A 19,948-nucleotide genomic window follows, 5' to 3' on the forward strand; every position below is an offset into this window, starting at 1 on the left:
AGATGTGCAAGACCGTACAGTCTGCTGGGGTTTGGATCTGGCTGCTGGGGTTCTTCTGTCACTGACTTTTGGGAAAATGTTACTTCTCCAGCACTTGCTGGCTCAGCATGTGACACACCAGCATAGACCATGTCCTGCATCTTTGTGATACTCCTTACTGTGGCTCCTGATCACATCTGGTCTCCCAAGACAACAAGTGCAGAATGCAATGACTGGATCCTGGAGAGATGCTGTGGCCCCATGCTATGACTGTTTCTGTCTGTCCATCTCCCCAGGGGCGAAGGCCGCTGCAGACACTACATGATCCAGATGCAGCCCAATGCACGCTATGTCATCCTGGGGGAAGACCGGGCTCACGCGTCACTCACCGAACTGGTTCGGTACCACCAGTCTGTGGGCATACAGCCCTTCATGGAGATACTGAGTGTTCCCTGTGGGCAGGTGAATGCCAAGGATCTGCATCCAGAAAAGGGGATGGGACATGGACTGTGCCCTGAGCAGACAGAGCCACTGTGGCAGTATCTCTTTTTTGTGTTCCTGTTGAGGGTGTCCCATTCTGGCCAAACAACTTGGTCTCTTTTGCATGCACCAGCTGGGCACTGGGGAGTCCTGGGGTTGGGGAGAGGCCCTGGCAGGTGGATGACATCCCTTTGACACCCCCGAGAATGTCAGCAGTGGGCACAGCTGGGTATTCCTTTTCGTCGTACTGTTTGGGGTGTATGGAAGGTCTGCAAGCTGCTGCTCAATCTGTTCTTCCCTCCCTCAGAAAAGTAGTGAGAGTTTGGATTATGAAGATCTGGAGTGCCTCACATCAGGTCTGCCAGCAGCCAAGGATGAGACCCCTCCAGAGGAGCAGCCCTGCCCCTCCAGACCTCCCACCAGCAGACCTTCTCTTCAGTCGGGAGCAACCGCTGCTCTCAAACAAGTGTGGTTCAGGAGGACCAAGAAGAGCCAAAACCAGCAGAGCCTGGACAAGAATAGCACAAAACAAAGCTCAGGCAAGGAGAGACGCAGCCAACGACCTTACCCTCGCCTCCGCTCCTCCATACGCCTGGCGATGCAGCAAATACAGCAGGTGAGCTGGGGCGTATCCTCTTGCCAAGCCTTGCCACCCACGGCCGCTCTGGCACACAAGGAGCTGCCCTGCCCTTTTCCCACAAGTAGCACTCAGGTTTCTAGCTCCTGGGTCACGAGTTTTATGTTGTGGTCTTAAGATCAAGACTCTGTTCACTGGAAGTGGTTGGCTGGGGGAGACCCTGGAAGAGGATCGCTGAGATGCCCAAAGAATAGTCCACAGCAGAAGGGGCTGGGATGTGGCCAATGTCACAGTCACTGCTGCCTTAATGGCGTCTCTCTGCTTCTCACTGCAGTTCTCCTCCAATTCCTCAAGCACTTCTCTACAGATCTGCTGTCAAGCTCTCAGCACTGAGGATGAAGAACACAAGTGACATGGTAAGAGGGAACAGAACGCAGGAGGGCAGACAGCAATTGCAGCTTCCTCAGGAAATGGAGGAGCAAAGGGGCTCTTCCCTTCCTGCTCCACCTGGAGCATCTCTTGGCCACCAACTGCCTAGAAATAGTGAAGGAAAAACAGAGGGCAGTGGCCGGCTTCCCTTCCAGGGCTGCAAAGAGACCAGGAAAAATGAGAAAAATCAGCATAAGGCTGGGTTCCCAGCACCTGTGGTGCACAGCGTGCTTGCAGTACAATAACAAGGCTGCTGGAGGGAGCTCACAGTTTGTTAGAGGCTTGGGGCTGGAAGGACAAGTACTATCAGAAAGCATATCTGCACGCTACAATGAACAGCGGCAGCGGCTTAATGTTGTGGAGAGAAGCACGTATCAGAAGTGAGTACTGGGCAGAGAGCCTGGAGAAAAGCGGGGGGTAGCAGAGGCAATGAGCCAAAGGCAAGGCTGAGAACATAGGAAAAGGCAGCAGTCTGCGAGGACTTTAAACAAGGTCTCAGCAGCTGGAAGCGCAGCTGGTTACTGAGACTGTAATATACTGGGTGGGTTATAGGAGTATATTGAGTGGGCCAGGAGGAGCCTTCTGACATGGGTAGCTACATACCATGCAGTAATTGTCTGAAGGGTCTAGAGGATTCACAGCTCCCCTGTGCAGCCAATGGGCAAATCCCTGTCTTGTTCAGTTAATGAAGGCAGGAGGAAGCAGTAATGGTGCTGTTATACACCTCTGGAAAAACCTGGATTGTGTCAGCTGGGAGTGGAGAAGGATCAGAAGACCATGCTATTGGCTGCAGACCCACTGCAGGGCTTGTGGCTTTGTACTGGGGTTGCCAAGTTCCCTGCATGGTTTTCCTCCCCGGAATTCATGTTGGAGCAAAGCTTTTTAGATAGGGCCTGTCTTGTCTTCCTCTTAATGGCTGAGAAAATCCTCTCCCTGAAGTGTTTGATTCAACTGCTCCATTCATGTGCATGGGTATTGATGTACCCAGGGGATGCTCCTTGTGTCTGAGATTAGGCAGAAGAAAGACAAAACGTGTGGGATCTGTACAGGTAACTGCAAGCGTGTCGTACTGGGATTGCTGAATGGAGCCCTCCTTTCATATTCTCCACTGACTCGTGTTTCTTGATTTTCTTGCAGGTCAAGATGGCTTTGCTCTATCCTCTTCCAATGCTGCTAGACCTTTCCTAACTGGGTGAACATATCCAGACATACAGCACATACAGCAGCATTTTTTTGTTTGTTTGTTTGGTTTTTCTACTACACCCAGCTGGCTCTGTGCCTTTAGACAGGACTGCTGTAGAAATGAACTTTTGTCAACACTCAGCTGGTCTCAGTGGCTGAGACTACAGTACCTGGACTAGTCTCATCCTGACAGAGGGGAGAGGATGGGAACAGTCCCACTCTGCACAGACCCACAGTGCCTGACAGTCTGCGTGTCAATCTTTCAAAGTGCCTGGAGACCCCTCGCCTTGCACTGTTAATAGTCACAAACTGGATATCTCCCAACAACCTGTTCTCTTTCAGATACCTGCACTGATTTCCTACCTGTTTCTCTTCCAGTCCTCTCTCTCTGTTTTGGTCCTGTGTGTCCATTGCCAAGGGAAACCTGGCTTGGGCTTTAAGGAATGAAACTGGCATGTCCTTTTTGTTTAGTGCAGGAGCACTTAACAGGAGCCTCCACAGGGGGCAAAAGGATATTTCTGCACAGGGAATTCCCTGTGCTTGCATCAGAGTGCTGGCACACTGCTCCCCAGTGCTTCCTTAGCCAGAATTCAAGTCAGGGAATTATTGGCAAAACCCTCATGTTCATCCTGGTTGGAATCACTACAAGTCTGGGCTGAGCAACATCCTGTTACACTGAGGGTAAAGGGCTTGCAACATACAGGACCATGTTCCTTGTTAGATATTTTCTACCTTTTAAAATAAATCTATTTCTATAAGGAGAAGCTCAGTATTTTGCTTCTGTTGCCTGCAGTCAGTTTGTCCATGGACTGCACATGGAAGAGAACGGCTAACACTTCCGAGGGTAGAGACGGGATAGTGTGGAGTGTCTCAGTGGAGAAGCTGAAGGCTCGTAGGCCAGTAATCCTGGTGTACAACTGCTACCTCTCACAGTGTTCTCCTCCCACATCAACCTCACCTCCCCACGTATGCTGTGGGCGAGACCTCCCCTCTGCAGCCTGTGCCAGCTCCCTGGGGCTCAGCGCTCCCAGCAGACCCCTCTGCACTGGAGCACAGACGCCCTGCCCACCCCTCTTCACCCTCCCTGCATGAGTGCAGCCAAGTTCAGGTTTGCATAGGCAGCTGCTGCGGCCAGGGCAGCTGACTAATGTGATATGGGATGCTTGTGGCAGTATCTTAGCGCTGCTTTAACTGTGGGGCTGTTTCTGTTCCCTCCCCCTGCTCCCACCAGCAGTGCTGAGCTGTGCTGGGTCACAAGGCAGCGCTGCTGGGGACCAAACAGGGAAGCGCTGGTTGTTGCAGCCTGACGTCCTGGATCTCCTCAGCATTGCCTTGCAAGCATTAACACACCTTTTCTCTTCCTCCTGCTGGGTTTTGGCAGCAGCTTTGAGGCTGTTCAGGACAGAACCAGTCCAGGCAGTCAAAGGCTGCTGTTTGCAGAGTCTTCCTGGCTGAGCCCAGCAGTGTTTTGCTGGGCAGCCTTGGTGTCTGTGCTAACGTTCTCCTTGGCTTTCTCCAGCGCTGGGCAGCTGGAAATCCTGCTTTCTGGGTAGCACGTAGAACCACTTCATGGCCAAAATATTTCTAAGAACTTGCTAATGAATAGAACCGATACACTCAAGAGAAATGCATTTCAGTAACGGAGCCACTCTGTAACTTCTTCCTAGTTCCTGTGCCATGGAACACAGTGTAAGCCCAGGGCTAAGATCCAGCTGCAAAACATTGTTAACTCCTGTAGCCTGGCAGGGATAATGCTGAACCAAGGAGGGTGGTAAAGAGATTTTCCCCAGCAGCTGCCTCCAGTACCTCCTGGGTGCTGCTGCTGGCACAGCTTGCAAGTCATGCTGGGGGGGAACGACATCAGGACACTTCTCTGGTGGCTGTGCATGGCACGTCTCCTGGCAAGCTTCCCCAAATCAGAGCAGATTTGTTTTGCCCCTGATCTGATGGGTGGGAAGTAGAATCGCAATGTGGGCAGCCAGGAGCCTGGCACAGACCTGGGCAGCATGCTAGGCTGGCAGGTCAGGTTTCTTCCATGTCTGCTACTTCTGCTTTATCTGTGCCATGGCAAGAAGAATGCGAGGGAAGAGAAGGGTGAGACGCTGCTAGACTGAGGAGGTTATACAGCACTTGGAGGCACTGGCAGGATTTCTGCAAGGCTCTGCAGGAGCTTTAGCAAACACTCAGTGCTCTGCCTACATGCAAGGGCTTGCCAAGCTTCTGGAGAGCAGTCTGGCTAATGCTGGGCCATCATGGGGAAAAATGTGTGCCAGCACTGGGGAGAAGCTGGGAGGAGAGCTAGGAGTACAATATGCTGCTAAAATACAATGTGCAGATGTGACATCTCTAGCGTGGTCTTTGTGTGCTTCCAGCTCATGGCACTGGAACCTCAGCTCGGTGTGAGAGCATGAGTTGTGCTATGGATTTCTTTCATCTTCTCCCTGAAGATGATCTTGCTCATTGAAAATGGGCAGCTGCGCAAGCAGCCCTACTTCATTTCCTACAGAAGCAGTTTCCCCTCTGGCACTTGGAAAGTCATATTTTAGAAGAAACAAAGGGCAAACTGTGTAAGATTAAGTGTGAAGGCTGTTCATGTTATATCATGCTATAGTTCAGCTGACGTGTGATGAACTGAATGGGATTCACTTACATAAAAGGCAAATATCAGCCTATATCAAGTTGTGAGAGCAGGGGCAGCACCTAGAAGAGGGCCTGGCAGACTGCAGATCCCCTGAGCACTGCATTCCATGCCCCTTGGAACTTCGGCTGAGCTCAGAGAGGAAGGCTAGGAAGAGAAGCCCAGGCACAGGGAGTTGGGCAGAGCTGGCATCTAGGAAGGGCAGTGAGAAGGATCTGCAATCCACAGGAGCAAAACTGGAAGTGTTAGAGGGACCTCTGGGATTGACATCTTGGGAAGAATTTTATTTCATCACCTGTGCCTTCCTAGTCATCCCCCCAAATCCATCCCTGCAGCTGGTACTTCAGTGCATCCTTTAGAGAACTTTCCTAACCTTCCTCCTTGTTTTTGCAGAAGAGTTCTGTGTCCCTTTCTTATCTTCCTCCATGCTTTACATCTGAATGATTTCAGCTGCAAACTACCTTTTGACTAATCACCTCTAGGCTAAGACCTACTGACTAAAGCTCTGGCTATAGCTCTGACTAAAGCTTTGGCTTGCCTTTGGCCCTTGAGGTATCTGGCTGTCAATTCCCTATCAGGCTGGCTAAGTTAGAAATTTTCATTTGTGTTCCATTCTCAACACTGCTTGTTCCCCATTTTTCCAGCTCTGCTTTTTCCTCTTCTCAGTCCGACCATTATCTTTGGTGTACAGTTGAGATTTAGGAACATCATTCCATCACCCAAGGACCAGTACAGCTCTTAATCTCTTTTGGCAAAACTGGCAGCCCTTATGTTGTTTGCTTTCATCCTGGGCAATGCTACAGCGCATGTTGATGTTTCCTTCTCCAAATGTGTTTTAAAGACCTATTTGGCCCTCAGCCTGGACAAGGCTCTCCATGCTGCCCTTAACCTCACTCTAGTTTATGTCAAGTGACTGTGGAGTACTGTAACAGCGTCTCTGAGATACCACCTTTCCTATCTTCTAGTTAACTTTGTTGTCCAGACCAAATACTTGTGTGATGTGCTGCTGCTTTACAGCAACATTTAGGACAGGCTACTTGACCGGGACTTTGCTTTGCTTTTCAGCTTGTTCCTCCTGGTGTGTCACAAGTGTATAGAAACTCCTGTGTGAGATGTAGGGGTGAAACCCGCACAGGATCCTGGCCATGAAGGTAGCCAGTGGTGTATGCTTAGGGGAGATTAAAGAGCAGTGTATGTATAAAGCCATGCTTCCTCTGCGACATGTTTCAAACCATACTCAGTTCAATCTTATTCTGACACAAGTATCCTGTCCAGCAGTCTTTGCTGGGTTCCTCTTCCACAAAAGCATCTGATTGCTTTTGGTCAATTCTAGATATTTTGCCTCCCTAACAGCCTTCAGCAATTAATTCCTCAGACTTATAATGCCTAGTGAAGAAGTACTTAGATTTGTTTGGTTTTTAATCTGCTATGTCATTACTTAATCAATATGCCCTTGTTTCTATACTATCAAACATCACGAGTAATTGTTTCAAAAAACACTTTGCTCACTGCACATGATGTTATATACATATGTTTCTCTCCCTTGGCTGTCTTCTCTGTGCTATGCATTTCATATAATCATAGAATGTCCTGACTTGGAAGTGACCCACAGGGACCATTGAATCTGACTCCTGTCCCCTGCATATGACAACCTCAAAATTCACACCATGTGTTTGAGGGAATTGTCCAATCACCAATTGATTTTCCTTTTCCCCTTTTCCACCTCTTCTTAATTCCACTGTATCTTCTCTGAGTTGTAAGGGAGAAAACACAGAGCTGACCCCCAGGCCGCTTCCCTGAGTGGGGATAACTGGTCTGAGCTGTCTCTTTGTGCAGGTAGATATTCTCATAGATTACTTGACATTGACCAGCAGTGACTTTAATTTGTCCTTTTATCATCCAGGCATTCATGGTGAGATCTTTCCTGAACTCTGCAGTGAGTGCTCATTTTCACTACAGTGCAGACCTCAGCCTTCACCAGCAAACTCTGTCCCATCACTGCTCACACCCTTTCCTGTATCATTTCTGAATACAGTAAAAACCACAAGCTCTAGCACAGATCCTGGTGGGACAGCACTGAGACATTCCTCTGTCTTAAACACTGATCATTTTCCATTTGCTATTTCCTGCCTTGTTATTAACCATTGGAAAAACATATTGTACAGAAGAGCAATTAAGGACATTTGGGATTTCACTGAAAGTGTTTTGGGCATCTAAGTACATCCATCTATCCAGCCAAATCCGTGAAACAGGATTCCTCACTCAGTTAAGAAGTGAGACATGACTTTCTTCTGCCACAGTGGGGTTGTTCCTTCCTCTTCAATCCCATTTATCTATATGCTCAGAGACGCCATTCCTAATTCCCAGTGTGGAACTCAGAAGTCATAGGTCCCAAGGTTTACCCAAAGCTCTTAAAAAAACCAAAAGCCCAACCCTGGCATCTCATTTACCTCCTGACATTCCTCTGGTTTCACGGTAAATTAAGCAACATGTTATATGTCCTGTACCAGGCTGAGAGACTTGTGTTTGGATTCCACCAGAGCTCTGGGATAAATGCCATCTAGGTAATTTACTATTCGTGTTATAAATTGGTTTTGAAACATACCCCGCTGACGCTTCCAGTCGAAGCAGGTTGCTTCATTTGTCCCTGCAAAACGAGGTTGCAGCATGGGAATTTCCCTTTGTTCCTTGCTAGTGTGCACAACTCCTTGAGTTTTTCTGCTGGGCTTCTTGTCTTTTCTGAATGGCCTTCCACAACTCTGTTATCTATTCACTCTATAGCAAGCTTCCAGTGTGGGAATTTTTCTTTTTGGTTTTGGGTAGTTTGGTGGGCTTGGGGTTTTGTTTTGTTTTTATTTTTCAGTCTATCACTCTACCTGACTCTGTTATGGTTTTGCATTTAATTTGTTGACGTTACTTTCCTTCAGAGAATTGCAGGAGGCTTTGAGATGTGACAAAGGGATATGTTCTCTTTTTGCATGTTGATTTGATTCTTCAGAAGTTGGAGTTCCCTGGAAACCCACAAGAAAATCTCATCCTGTTAGCCACCTTTCTACCTCTCACAGCCAGCTTTACAGGGAAAGCTACACACCACCTAAGATTTCAGCAGTTTCACCTTGGGCTCTTTTGGAACTTCTTTGAAGGAGGCTGGGAAATGAAGCATCCGAAGAAAGTGCAGGATTAAAGGCCAAAGCAGCCTCATGGACCTGAGTCCAGCAGCAAGTTCTGATGGGCCTTCAGCCCCTTCTTTTGGTACATCCACACCCAAATGAGGCTCTGGGCAGTTATTGACCCCACTCTCATCACATTTTGGGATGCTGCTGACTACAGTGGCAGGTTTGCAGCACGGTCCCTGGAGGAAGTGGAGTATTTCTGAGAATCACAGCTTTCTGGACAGGGCAGGCCAGGCAGGAGGGTTTTCAGCTTGTGTTTTGGTCTGTGCACTGAGCTCTTGGCTTCACAAATCCTGGCAGTTAACAGCTCGGTGAACCCCCAGATATATAGATACATATAGATATAGATTTTTTTTCCCAAAATAAGCTGTGTTTGGCTTCCAGTCAAGCAAAAACACTTGGCAAACTGGGATGCTGGAAAATCAGGAAGAAAACCCACGGTGTCAAGAGACTTGGGAGAGCATTTCGAAGGTTTTCTCCTGCTGCTTTCATGCCTCGGACGTGTCTGCCAGCAACTGAGCCCTGCTGTGGCTGGTGTAGCAGGCACCAGCACAGCTGCTGAGCCTCTGCAAAAAGCATCATCTCACCCAAGTATTGTCTGGGCTGGAACAACAGGAACCACATAGCGAGGACCTGTCAAGCCCTGCTACAGGCACTGGGAGGAGAGCAGAGGAAAGTGGCAGGTACTGCAGGAGCTCTGCACAGCCCAAGAGCAGCATGGTGGCTCCTGTGGAGGAATTGAGGCCATGACATTATGCAGGTCCCACTTAGGAGCAGGCAGTAATCACTGTATTTTAAGGCTGTAAGAGATAACTTCTGTATTTGTATGGCTACAAGTTTGCTGTTATCCCATATGGCAAGTAATGACAAGTATTAGTCAGTGCAAGGAAACAGAAATGCTTCTGCAGAAGCAAAGCTAGATCCAGTATGGTCACCTCTGAGCCAGAACTATTACACCTACCACTAGCTGTCTCCTGCAGAGCTGTTTTGGTGCACCCACTGTCATCCTTAATCCCAAAGTTGCATCAGGTGTGGGGGCATTAGCACGGGCGCTGCTCTGGCTCCAAGCCAGCTCTGAACCACGCTGCTCACATCGGCCAGGCCTGTCATGCACCACACAGCCTCTGCATGGAGCTGCACAGGCGTTTCGGTGCACAGTCCCCAGGGTTTTGAGACAGGATTGCACAGACACTTGCTTCAGGTCTTGTGGAAAAACAGCTGAGCTTTTTCTGGCCTGGAAAGCAAACTATAAAGGTGTTTACTATGTTTTGCCTATGGACAGAGGTACTTCTGTGTCTTCACATCCACAACATGGTTAATCTACAAACTGCCCTCAAACAAGATAGCGCTGGAGTTTCAGAGGGGACTTTGTATTTGAGATAGTGCTGCAAAACGTGACCCTGTGCCGTAACCAGCAACATTCACTAACATTTGCCTTTAGCTTTCAATTGCAGTTCTTTTCTGGTTTCATCCAAATCAAGGTGTCTCTGTTCTGGTTCTCAGTAACTAAATTCAGGACTTCCAGCTCCAGTTTCACTTCTCCATAACGATATTTTTCATTGGTCTGTAACCTGTCTCAGATAAAGAAGAAAGGAAGCCTCTCTGGAAAGCATCTGATTTCTCTGAAGAAGCCTCATAGGACACAGGGAGTGGCATGTTTAGAGAACCACAGAATCACAGAGTCATGCAACAGTTTGGGTTGGAAAGGACCTTCAAAGGTCATCTGTTCCAATCCCCCTGCAATGAGCAGGGACATTTCAACTCGATCAGGTTGCTCAGAGCCCCATCCAGCGTGGCCTTGAATGTCTGCAAGGGATGCGACATCAACCACCTCTCTGGGCAACCCACGCCAACGTTTCAACATCTTCATTGTAAAAAATTTCTTCCTCATGTCTAGCCTGAATCTCACCTCCTTTAGTTGAAAATCGTCACTCCTTGTCCTGTCGCAACAGGCCTTGCTAAAAAGCCTGTCCCCATCCTGTAGCTCTGTAGCTCCGGTGACCTGCTGCAATCACAGGCCATTCCTCCGGTCCTGGGGTGAAGGAAACTTGGCCGCTTTTCAGCCAGATGGCTAACGGCTGGGACAGGGGACGGCAGTGCTAACACTGCATCAAAGGCTTAATGAATTCCAAAATCATGTGCTCCATGTGACAGCACTAATGCTCCCCTTCAGCAGCTCATTCGGGATTCAGTTAAAAACACATTTGTCTGACAAGTTCCCAGAGCTCGTTACTGCTCTTTTGATCCTGTTATCCCCTCGTGGTTCTGCTGCTGCAAGACCGAGAGGCCGGGGCTGGGTCTCCGCTGGGCTGGGGCTCCATGGGCCCCTCAGCTGTTCACAGGCATCAACCTGGCAGTGGCAGCAGAGCAAGGAGAGCAATGCCCGCAAGGCTGCCTTGCCACAGGGCTCACAGGGGACAGCGGAGCCCTGGCTCTGTGGGGTGTTTCTTCACTGTTTTGTTGGGGTTTGCTAACCTCAGTTTTTCTCAGACAGATTTTTATCCTCTGCAGAGGGTAGAGTTTGAGAAAGAGGCCAGTCTGCAGTTTAATAATACATGGCCTGAGTTTCTCTGCAGTGTGTGCAGTCGTCTGGGTTTTGTACCTAACACCTGGTGTGTTCTGACTGCTCTGGCCAAACTCAGCATGATTTGTTTTGCACAGCTTTTTTACTTCCTCTTCTCATATACATACACATATACATATACATAAAGTAGTCACTCTGTGTTCTAAGTTTCAGTAACTAACATCTTTGTTCAATTGTATCTTCTCACTGGTCAGGTTGGTTTGTCATACTGTGTGTAAGAGGAATTAGCACTTGTACAAGTCCCTCCCTGCCTCTCCCTAGTCAAAACAACCAGGGTGCTCTTCCTTTGTCACCTTTGTGTAAACCGTGTGCCTTTCTCTGCTGCCAAAGGAGATGGCAGATCTAGTTGGACTTGAGTAGGAGAGGAGAATCTACTGTTTGCAGAGGGTTTTTCTTCGGCAGCTGGGGACTGTCTTTAGGTTTGAATTTCTAGTATGAGCTTTGGCTTAGTGGAGCCCTATCTCTGTTGTCCTGGTAGGAGCTGAAAGGTCTGGAGCTTCTTGGAAGGGAAAATGCCAGTACAGATCAAATGCAAAGGGCCTCCATTGCTGTGAAGTGTTGGATGCATATAATGCCTGTCAGTAGTTACAGCTGGTATAGCATCAAGGAGCTCTTCTGCAGGAAGGGCTAGGTACATTAGGGCATTAAGTCTCAGCCCTGTGATTATTTGAGTTAATGACCATTTGTTTTTGCTGTATATTTTGCTTACTCTTTTTCCCTCCAAGAAAATGGGATCTGATGTGTCATACAAATAAAATGCTGGAAGACTGATTGTGGGAGGAGGGAATTACCAGCATCTGATGGAATTAAAACCGTACTCTCCACATTCCTGTTGTAATTATACCTGCTAGAGAAGAGGCTCTGCATAACAAGAAGGTCTATTAAAATTTCCACGAGGAAAGGATTTGTTGATTCACAGTGTATGAAGCCCATAAGAGGCCACAGGATCACCTGGCCAGACCTCTGAAATGGCCTGAGGGAAGACTTCCATGCAGCCCTCACCACAATTTGAAAGGCCTCCTTGGGGGCACAGGAGGTCCCAAGGTCAATGTTGGCTCTGCTGCTGACTGATGGCTTTTGCCAGCTCGTTTTCTGTCTTCTCACAGTGCTCACTTGAGCCTTCGGTGGTGCAGCAGCTTATGACAAGTGCCCTGGGCCACCTCCCCACTCAGGGACAGTCTCCTGCCTCGGTAGCCCTCAGCTGTCCTGGCATCCCTTGAGCAGCAGTGGGAACTGATTGCTCCCATGTGCTCTGTGCAGAGCATATGCCCTACTTCTGCTCTTCTGGTCAGCTGTATTCCTAGCAGCTGCAGCTGCCTGCTGATACCACCTGTGCACCTCTCTCTCCTGAGAGAATATTTCTACAGTGCCTGCATAGACTTGAAGTGCTGCTGGTTTGGGCTTTTACTTGCCTGTCAGGTCAGGACAGATGGACACTGGTGTTGTGTGGGGATGTGGCTTTTACCATGCTGCTCCTGATTCCCTCCATCTTGCATCCCTGCTTGGGGCAGCAGTGTTGGTTATGTGTACTGCAGTATGTTACAGCACGCTCTGAGCCCCAACCCACACCATGTCCGCAGGAGCTCCTGTTGTCTTTGCCCGCATGGAGATGCAGTCCCTCTAGCAGTGACAAAGCATCCCAGTGGAGCCTGGTGCCTTCTGTTAGCATTTGGAGCAAGGAATGCCTGGTCTGGAGCACGTCAGCAGCAAAACTAATGCTAAAAAAAGCCATGAGATGTTAAGAAGTGTTTCAGCTGAGAAAGTACTCGGAGAATACTGTGCAGAGAGCTGCATGGGGTCAGGTCCCCAGCTGCTATGTAAGCATTGCAGGAGCACTCTTACTGCATTTTGCTGGCAGCATTAGCTTCCTCGGGCATCACATGTGCCAGGAGTCAACGTGACTGAAGAGATCCAGGCACAACTGGGTCAGAGACCTGCAAGGGCTGGCTTGGTTGACAACGCTGGTGTGGTGAGCTAGTGAGGCTGTAGGAGGATTTGTTGAGGTGTCCTCTGATTCTGCAGGAAGTGGAAATACTGGCTGGTCTCTGACACAATGGTGGCATAAAGGTGGGTGTCCCCAAACTGAGCTGTGTGGCCCTGGGACACCCCAAAGCCCTGGTGCTCAGGGAGTGCTTTCCTACAGCTCAAGGTCAGCACTGCTGAATAACAACCCTTCTGCTGCTGGCAGCCAAAAGGCATGGATTAGGGTAGCAAAGGAACCTGGTGCATGTGATACCAAGGTCCTGCCAAGAAACCTGGGAAACAAAATGATTTTGCCCAGAGCACCTTGGTCAGGCAGTGCTTCCCGTGTATGTCAGCCCTAAATGCAGAGCCTGAGCCCAGGAAAATCAGGAGGAGAGCAGGCAGGGACACGCAGAACCAGTTTGAGAAAAACAGCAATTTACTGATAGATGCTGTGGTGAATTGAGACATCCTCACCTCCTCTTCCCAGTGTCCTCCCAGGAGTCATCAGTGCCATCACTGTCGCATGGCTGTGAGTAGGAGTGACACAAGGCATAGATGGCTCACACACATCCCTGCTGCCTTGCACCCTGTGTCCTGCTTCAGCTGTCATCCAAATTCTGGGTGGCGGGCCCCTCCGCCCTCTTTCAGCAAGCAGCTAGTCAGAGGTTGTGCAAGGTCCTCTTCAGGAGCTGCTGTCTTCGCTGGAAGCAGCAGCACACTTCTATAGGCTTTCCCACCGGCTCTTCGCCATCTCAGCTCATACTGTGCTGCTGATCACGTCCACCCCAACACTCTGCTGGCATAGTTATCTGTGGGTTTTATCGCCCAACAATGCGTGCAATGTTATTGTGCTAAAAAGAAAACAAAGCCTAATCCATTTTAAATTAAAACAGTGCCCCAGTGTCATGCAACTGATGCAGACATGGTCTGGCTGTGCAGTCCTGCTGGCCCGCCAGGGGCTTCACCCCAGAGGTGCTGGGCTCCCTGCTCTGCTCCCAGCAAACTTCAGCCACTGCCTTCATGCTGGGGGGATGGTTTGCACAAGCTCCCTCTGGTCCAAATCCCCCGGGCTCTCCTGTCTTCTGAAGAGCTACATCACTTCGGATGAGAGGCAAAGCATTGCCATGTGTCAGAAGTTAGCAACAGACAGAAAACAGAGAAAACAGAAACATCTGGGAGCTTTTCACAGTGTTATAGGGCTTCCACAGAGCCTTGGTCAGGTCTGGCCTGGGGTTTGTAAAGTCTTGAATGGTCTGAAGAGGAGATGAGCAAGGGTGCAGTATTTGCAAAGCAGGGCACTGGTCCTTTCAGCTCAAAAGAGCGTTTTATGGCTGTACTGCTTGTGTTCTAATAAATTAGTTTCTGTGATGGCCACTTGCAGCTGCATTTGTCACCCAGCAATATTACCGAGGCTGCTCTGGAGGCAAGGCTGGCCCTGGGGGTGCTGCCTAGTGGGAGCACTTCCCCAGCCCTTCTCCAGTGTGGTTTTGTTTCCAGCTGCAGTTTCCAGCTGCACCTGGCCACAGACGTGCAGGGCAGACCTGTGGTGCTCACACTGAGTTGCATGGAAGAAAGCAACGCTTTGTGGTTGAGATCAGCAGAGTCACCTCCCCCTTCTCCCTGCCCCTAAATCTGGCAAGATGAATAAATCTTCACTCCGTTGTGATGGGTGACATGCTCTGCCCCAGCAGCTCCATGGGGCTGGACAGACCCATTTTGCTTGTTTTGTCTACAGCTGTTTTATGCCCGCACTATCCTGCCAGTCGTGAGTGTGGGCTTCACCCAGTAACCACTGTGTTGCAGTTAATCTTGCCAGTGGGAGCTCTGGCTACAAATCTCTTCTGAGATCCTTGGCTGTCTGCTCTCCTGCTGCTTGCCCCTGCATGCAGGAGGGCCTGGCCGCCAGGCAAAGATCAAGGCTAGCATGTGCTGACGGGACTTAATACACAGTAACTAATTTTAAGTCTGATTTGGGCAATAAAGCCAGGTGGCTATGAGTAAAAGCTCTTCTGCTTGTGTGCTGCATCTCTCTGCATCTGACCTGTGCCCTTCTATGAAAGATCACAAAATCATACAATTATAGAATCACAGAATGGTTTGGAAGGGACCTTAAAGATCACCTAGTTCCAAACTCCCTGCCATGGGCAGGGACACCTTCACAGAATCACATAGTATCACAGTGTGTTTGGGGTTGGAAGGGACCTCAGAAGATCGTCTAGTCCAATCCCCCAACCTTCCACTAGACCAGTTGCTCAGAGCCCCATCCAACCTGGCCTTGAACACTTCCAGAGATGGGGCAACCACAGCTCCTCTGGGCAGCCTGTTCCAGTGTCTCACCACCCTCATGGTGAAGAATTTCTTTCTTACACCCAATCTAAATCTACCAGCTTTCAGTTTAAAGCCATTAACTTAATTTTACTTTGCTTCCATCTCTCCCTTCCTTTTTCTTCTATTTAGTTATTTTAACTGAAACTTGTGTGTGCACTGAAAGCGATATACCCTTATACATATACCTTGGACAGACGGAACCCTGCGTTCTTGGTTTCAGCAAAGTGGACCTTAAAAGGTGAGTTCTTGTCTATATTTAAGAAGATGTAGCTTTCCAGTGGCTGCTCCCTCGGTGCAGCCCCTGTCCCGTGGCTGTGCGTCTGCAGCCGGCACCAAGGCGCGGGGAGGACGGGTGCTGGCGGGCTGGAGCCGAGCACCTCGGGGGCTGAGCGCTGGCTGTGCTGGCTGTGCTAGCCCTGAGGATGTCTGTTTGCCATACGGCAGAGCCTCAGCATTTCCGTGCGGCTTTCTGACTCTGCTCTTGGCTCTCCTCGCCTGTGTCACAACTCTGCAAGTGTCATTTGTGAATCCAACTTCCTTTTTTTCAGCCTATTTTACCAGCTCGTCTCTGAAGAGGATGATGACTGAGAACAGAGATTAAAGAGTGCACTGGATCTCCCTGAACACTGTGGTACCCTGGCCTGTTACGTATTAAAAAGACCTCCTGTTTTCTGTCTGCTGTCTTCCACACAAGCAGCACCAGAGATTCTCGGGGCATCTGAGCTCCAGAAGTCAGTTTCTCAAGATGTTTGACAGATGAATAGTTCCCTTCCTTTGCGAAACTCCCTGCCAGCCTGACTGTCAGGAATCCTGCAGGAACTGGTTCCAGGTGGGGGTAATTAGTCTCTGTTTTGGAGCTTCAGAGAAGGGGTCTCTGGTAAAATCCCAGCTGTGCCTAGAGGCTGGTAAAGTGAGGATTTACTGTGAGACTGCTCTAAAGCTGGGAAAATGCCTTCCAGATAAAAAGTTAAAGGTCTTCACTTGATTAGTTTATCAAGGTGGCTATTGAAAGATTCTTTGAGTAGGATATGGGGAAATACATGAGGACTGTTCAGCATCTTGGACTAACAGCACAGCAGAATGAGAGCCAGCAGCACAGGGTTACGGTGAGACTAAGGAAAAACAGATACGAAATGTGTCCTTTCAGCACCCATTGGAGGAGATTTCTAAGGGAAATCCTAAGTCCCCCTAAGTTTTTGGACCCCACTGTTAGAAGGTTTCTGGCCAAATCATGTGTTTCCCAGAAAGCAAAGACTGAATCACGCACAAGCTACTGGGCTCAATGCCAGGGATGATGTGGTAAGGTGATGCAGAGCCAGGCAGAATGGTCTAGTGAATCTTTTCACAGCTCTAAGTCCGTAATTGCAAACTCCTCTGCTTCCTCTGCCACAGGGGTATCCTACCCCCAATTCCAGGTACTTTCTGTTTTGTTTTGACCGCTTGAGGTCAGTAAGACATGGTGACAAGGATTCAGAATGGTTATTTTTAACTTGCTGTCCCATTAATTCCCCTTCCTCCAGATACCTGGCTTGTGGTCCTCTGGCCACAACAGAGGCTTGGGTAGTCCATTGCCCTTTTTGGGGAAGTTCTTAAGAAAGAAAAAGTCATCATGCAGGTCACTCCTTGTGCCAACAATCTGTGCGAGTAGCTCTAACCAGCACCAAATACCTTCTAAGTAGTGAAACATGTTTGGTTTCCAGGAGTATGCAGTTTGCAGTTCTGCGGAAATCTTTACCAGGAAGCATTTCACAACTTTCTGTAAATTACAGACAAAATCCTCAACTCTGCTCGTTTCTTGTTAATTGAGATGTCATTTCTCTTTCCTTAGTGCCGGTTCACACTGCAGCAACAGACGGGAGTAACTTCGTAGTTTCCTGTGACTATAACACAATCGGATTTTGCGAGTGGCTTCTAGCATGAGCCACTTGCATCAGCCACAGCTTGCTCAATTTAAACATCCAGGGAACTGGCCTGAGTCAATGGTCAGTGTCTCTTAGATCTGGGGATATATTATACACAAGCTGGTTACATAAAATAACCTTATATTGAGTGATATATTTTGATTACACAATGCAGAAAGTTAAAAATGTTTCAAATAATTATTCTTACTTTCAAGGTCAGGAGTTACAGAAATAAATTACAAAAACTAGTTAATGAAGTTGCCTGGATTGAGAAGCACAAGGACATGGCATGGAATAAAGAGTGGCATGGCATTTTTTGTTCACTCAGTACAAAAGCCGCCTGAAACCTGCATCCTGAATAATGTGTAAATGCTTCAGGAGGTGACTCCAGCCTTCAGTAGCTGTAGAGCTACACAGAATGATACTGAGAATGAACAAAGAATCTGTTAGTAGTAAAAGTGGTCAATCAGCAAAGGATGCTGTGTCTTGGAGGTGAAGAAGTGCGTGGAAAACCTGAGAATTGTTTCCAGTTGAGAACCTCAAGATGAAACTCTAATACTCCACAAAAAGGTCTTTAATAGTATTTGAGGGAGATTGGGGGAACAACAGAGGGGACATGGCTCCTATGTAAAAATTCAAAGTTAAACATTAGGTGTAACCCCACAACTGAGCAAGTATTTACCTCCATGTTGCTAGACATAGGAACAGGAACAGAAGACCCAAAAAAACCAAGCGTAAGGACAGGCCACCTCATCCAGAATGAAGCTCAGAGACAAAGGTATTCGAATGGCATTCACAACCTGAGAGCTGAAAGAAGTAACAACCAGCTTGCAGGTCTGGTGTCCAGCTGGAGGTGGTGCCACATGAGAGATGAAAAAATATGCACCTCACTTTCAGTGGAGAAAAGGGATCTAGATATCTTTAGAAGAAGGCAAGTTATAGAAAAAGTGGGGAGAAGGATAAAATGGAATACATACTTGCTTTTTTTTGTTGTTGTTGTTCCAAATTAATCTAATATCTCTCTGGACAAAGGAAGTGTTTCGGGCTACTTTCAGTAAGTTGTTTAATGCAATTTCAGATGTGAGCATTAATTAAAGTGCACAGGATAAGGACTGTAAAGATTCAATAAAACAAGGAAAAAGAATAGGTCATCTCAAGAAAAGAGGCACTGTGCAGCAAAGAATATGTTACTGAAACCCATTGAAGCGAGTTGTAGGACCCATTTTCATCAATGGTGTCATTAAGGTCCTTCAATAAGTGCAAGAATGTGCCCAAGACATGAAGCTGGGAAACACTGCTATTGTAGTTGAAAATCAAGCTATTGCAGCAGGGAGTAGAGCATCTCCCTTATGAGGAAAGGCTGAGGGAGCTGGGTCTCTTTAGCTTGGAGAAGAGGCGACTGAGGCGTGACATCATTAACGTTTACAGATATATAAAGGGTGAGTGTCAGGAGGATGGAGCCAGGCTCTTCTCGGTGTCAACCAATGATAGGTCAAGGGGCAATGGGTACAAACTGGAACACAAAAGGTTCCACTTAAATTTGAGAAGAAACTTCTTCACAGTGAGGGTGACAGACACTGGAACCGGCTGGCCAGAGGGGTTGTGGAGTCTCCTTCTCTGGAGACATTCAAACCCGCCTGGACACCTTCCTGTGTAACCTCATCTGGGTGTTCCTGCTCCAGCAGGGGGATTGGACTGGATGAGCTTTCCAGCTCCCTTCCAATCCCTGACATTCTGGGATTCTGTGATTCTGTGGGTTGTGAAGACTGTAGCAGCACGAAACCTCATATCCCAGCGTGATGAGCTGCTAATGAGAACTCCTGGTATGAACTGTAAGAAAACAAAAAGAAGAGCAGGCCGAACACCTGATTGTGTTCTTAATATGAGCAGTTCCACCTGTTGCAGAAGTATTTTCCTTATAGGTTAAATGTATAATTTAGCATGTGTACATTCAGAAAAGATTAATTAAAACTTGAAGTGGTACAGAGGGTTAAAATGATCAGAAGAAGAGGCATTAATTTTCTGATAAGCTAAGCTCTTTTGAACTTCTGTTTAACCTTTCAAAATACAGTTTGAGAAGGGATAGAATTGCTGCCTATAAATACATCACGAATGCCACCAAAAGGGCAAACTTCACATAGAAACAAATAAATACATTTTAATGGAGAAATCAAAGAAGGTTCATAAACACTGTGATTTTATAATAAGCCCAAGGAAATACAGAGCAGGAGGAGGACCACTGCTTTCCACATACAGCTTGATCAAGTCATGAGGGAAGCCATGTATTTGCTTTTTAACAAAGGGGTCAGACTCGACGCCCAGGCAAGGGCTGTCAGTCCTAATTTGCACATAGCTATGGGTAAAATCTTGTTCTGTTTTCTGTAATAAAAAGATTGACTTATTCACCGCTTGAGAGAGATCATGGTGCAGCTCAGTGCCTTTGGAAGTTTTGCCAGCTCTGACTCTCCACATTTTTATTCTGCTGGGACAGCACTATAGCTGGTGTTTGCCAGCAGCTGCTGGGGAGGTTGCTTGCCCACCTGGAACAGACTGACAGGCACCCAGTGGCTCCTATGTAGATCTTGCCTAAAGTCAGACTTTCTAGTTCCCAGGAGGTTTGGTATTTTGAAACTCAGATTTGGAAGCAAATCTCTTAAATTAAAATTCAGTTTATCAACAGGTAAAACTGGATGTATAACTATTATACGTTAT

General features: G+C 48.0%; 1 protein-coding gene across 1 annotated transcript in view; it reads left to right on the forward strand.

The window, feature by feature from the left end:
- The window catches only part of LOC136115017 (myosin-IIIb-like), a 28,170-nt gene extending 24,759 nt beyond the window's left edge, over positions 1 to 3,411 (forward strand). The window contains exons 27-30 of the mRNA XM_065860821.2: positions 276 to 441; positions 767 to 1,075; positions 1,371 to 1,452; positions 2,603 to 3,411. Coding sequence (XP_065716893.1) covers positions 276 to 441; positions 767 to 1,075; positions 1,371 to 1,448 — 553 coding nt within the window. The 3' untranslated portion in view covers positions 1,449 to 1,452; positions 2,603 to 3,411. The remainder of the gene's footprint in view (positions 1 to 275; positions 442 to 766; positions 1,076 to 1,370; positions 1,453 to 2,602) is intronic.
- The last annotated feature ends 16,537 nt before the right edge of the window (positions 3,412 to 19,948 follow it).

This window comes from Patagioenas fasciata, chromosome Z, assembly GCF_037038585.1.
Source record: "Patagioenas fasciata isolate bPatFas1 chromosome Z, bPatFas1.hap1, whole genome shotgun sequence".
Taxonomy (NCBI): domain Eukaryota; kingdom Metazoa; phylum Chordata; class Aves; order Columbiformes; family Columbidae; genus Patagioenas; species Patagioenas fasciata.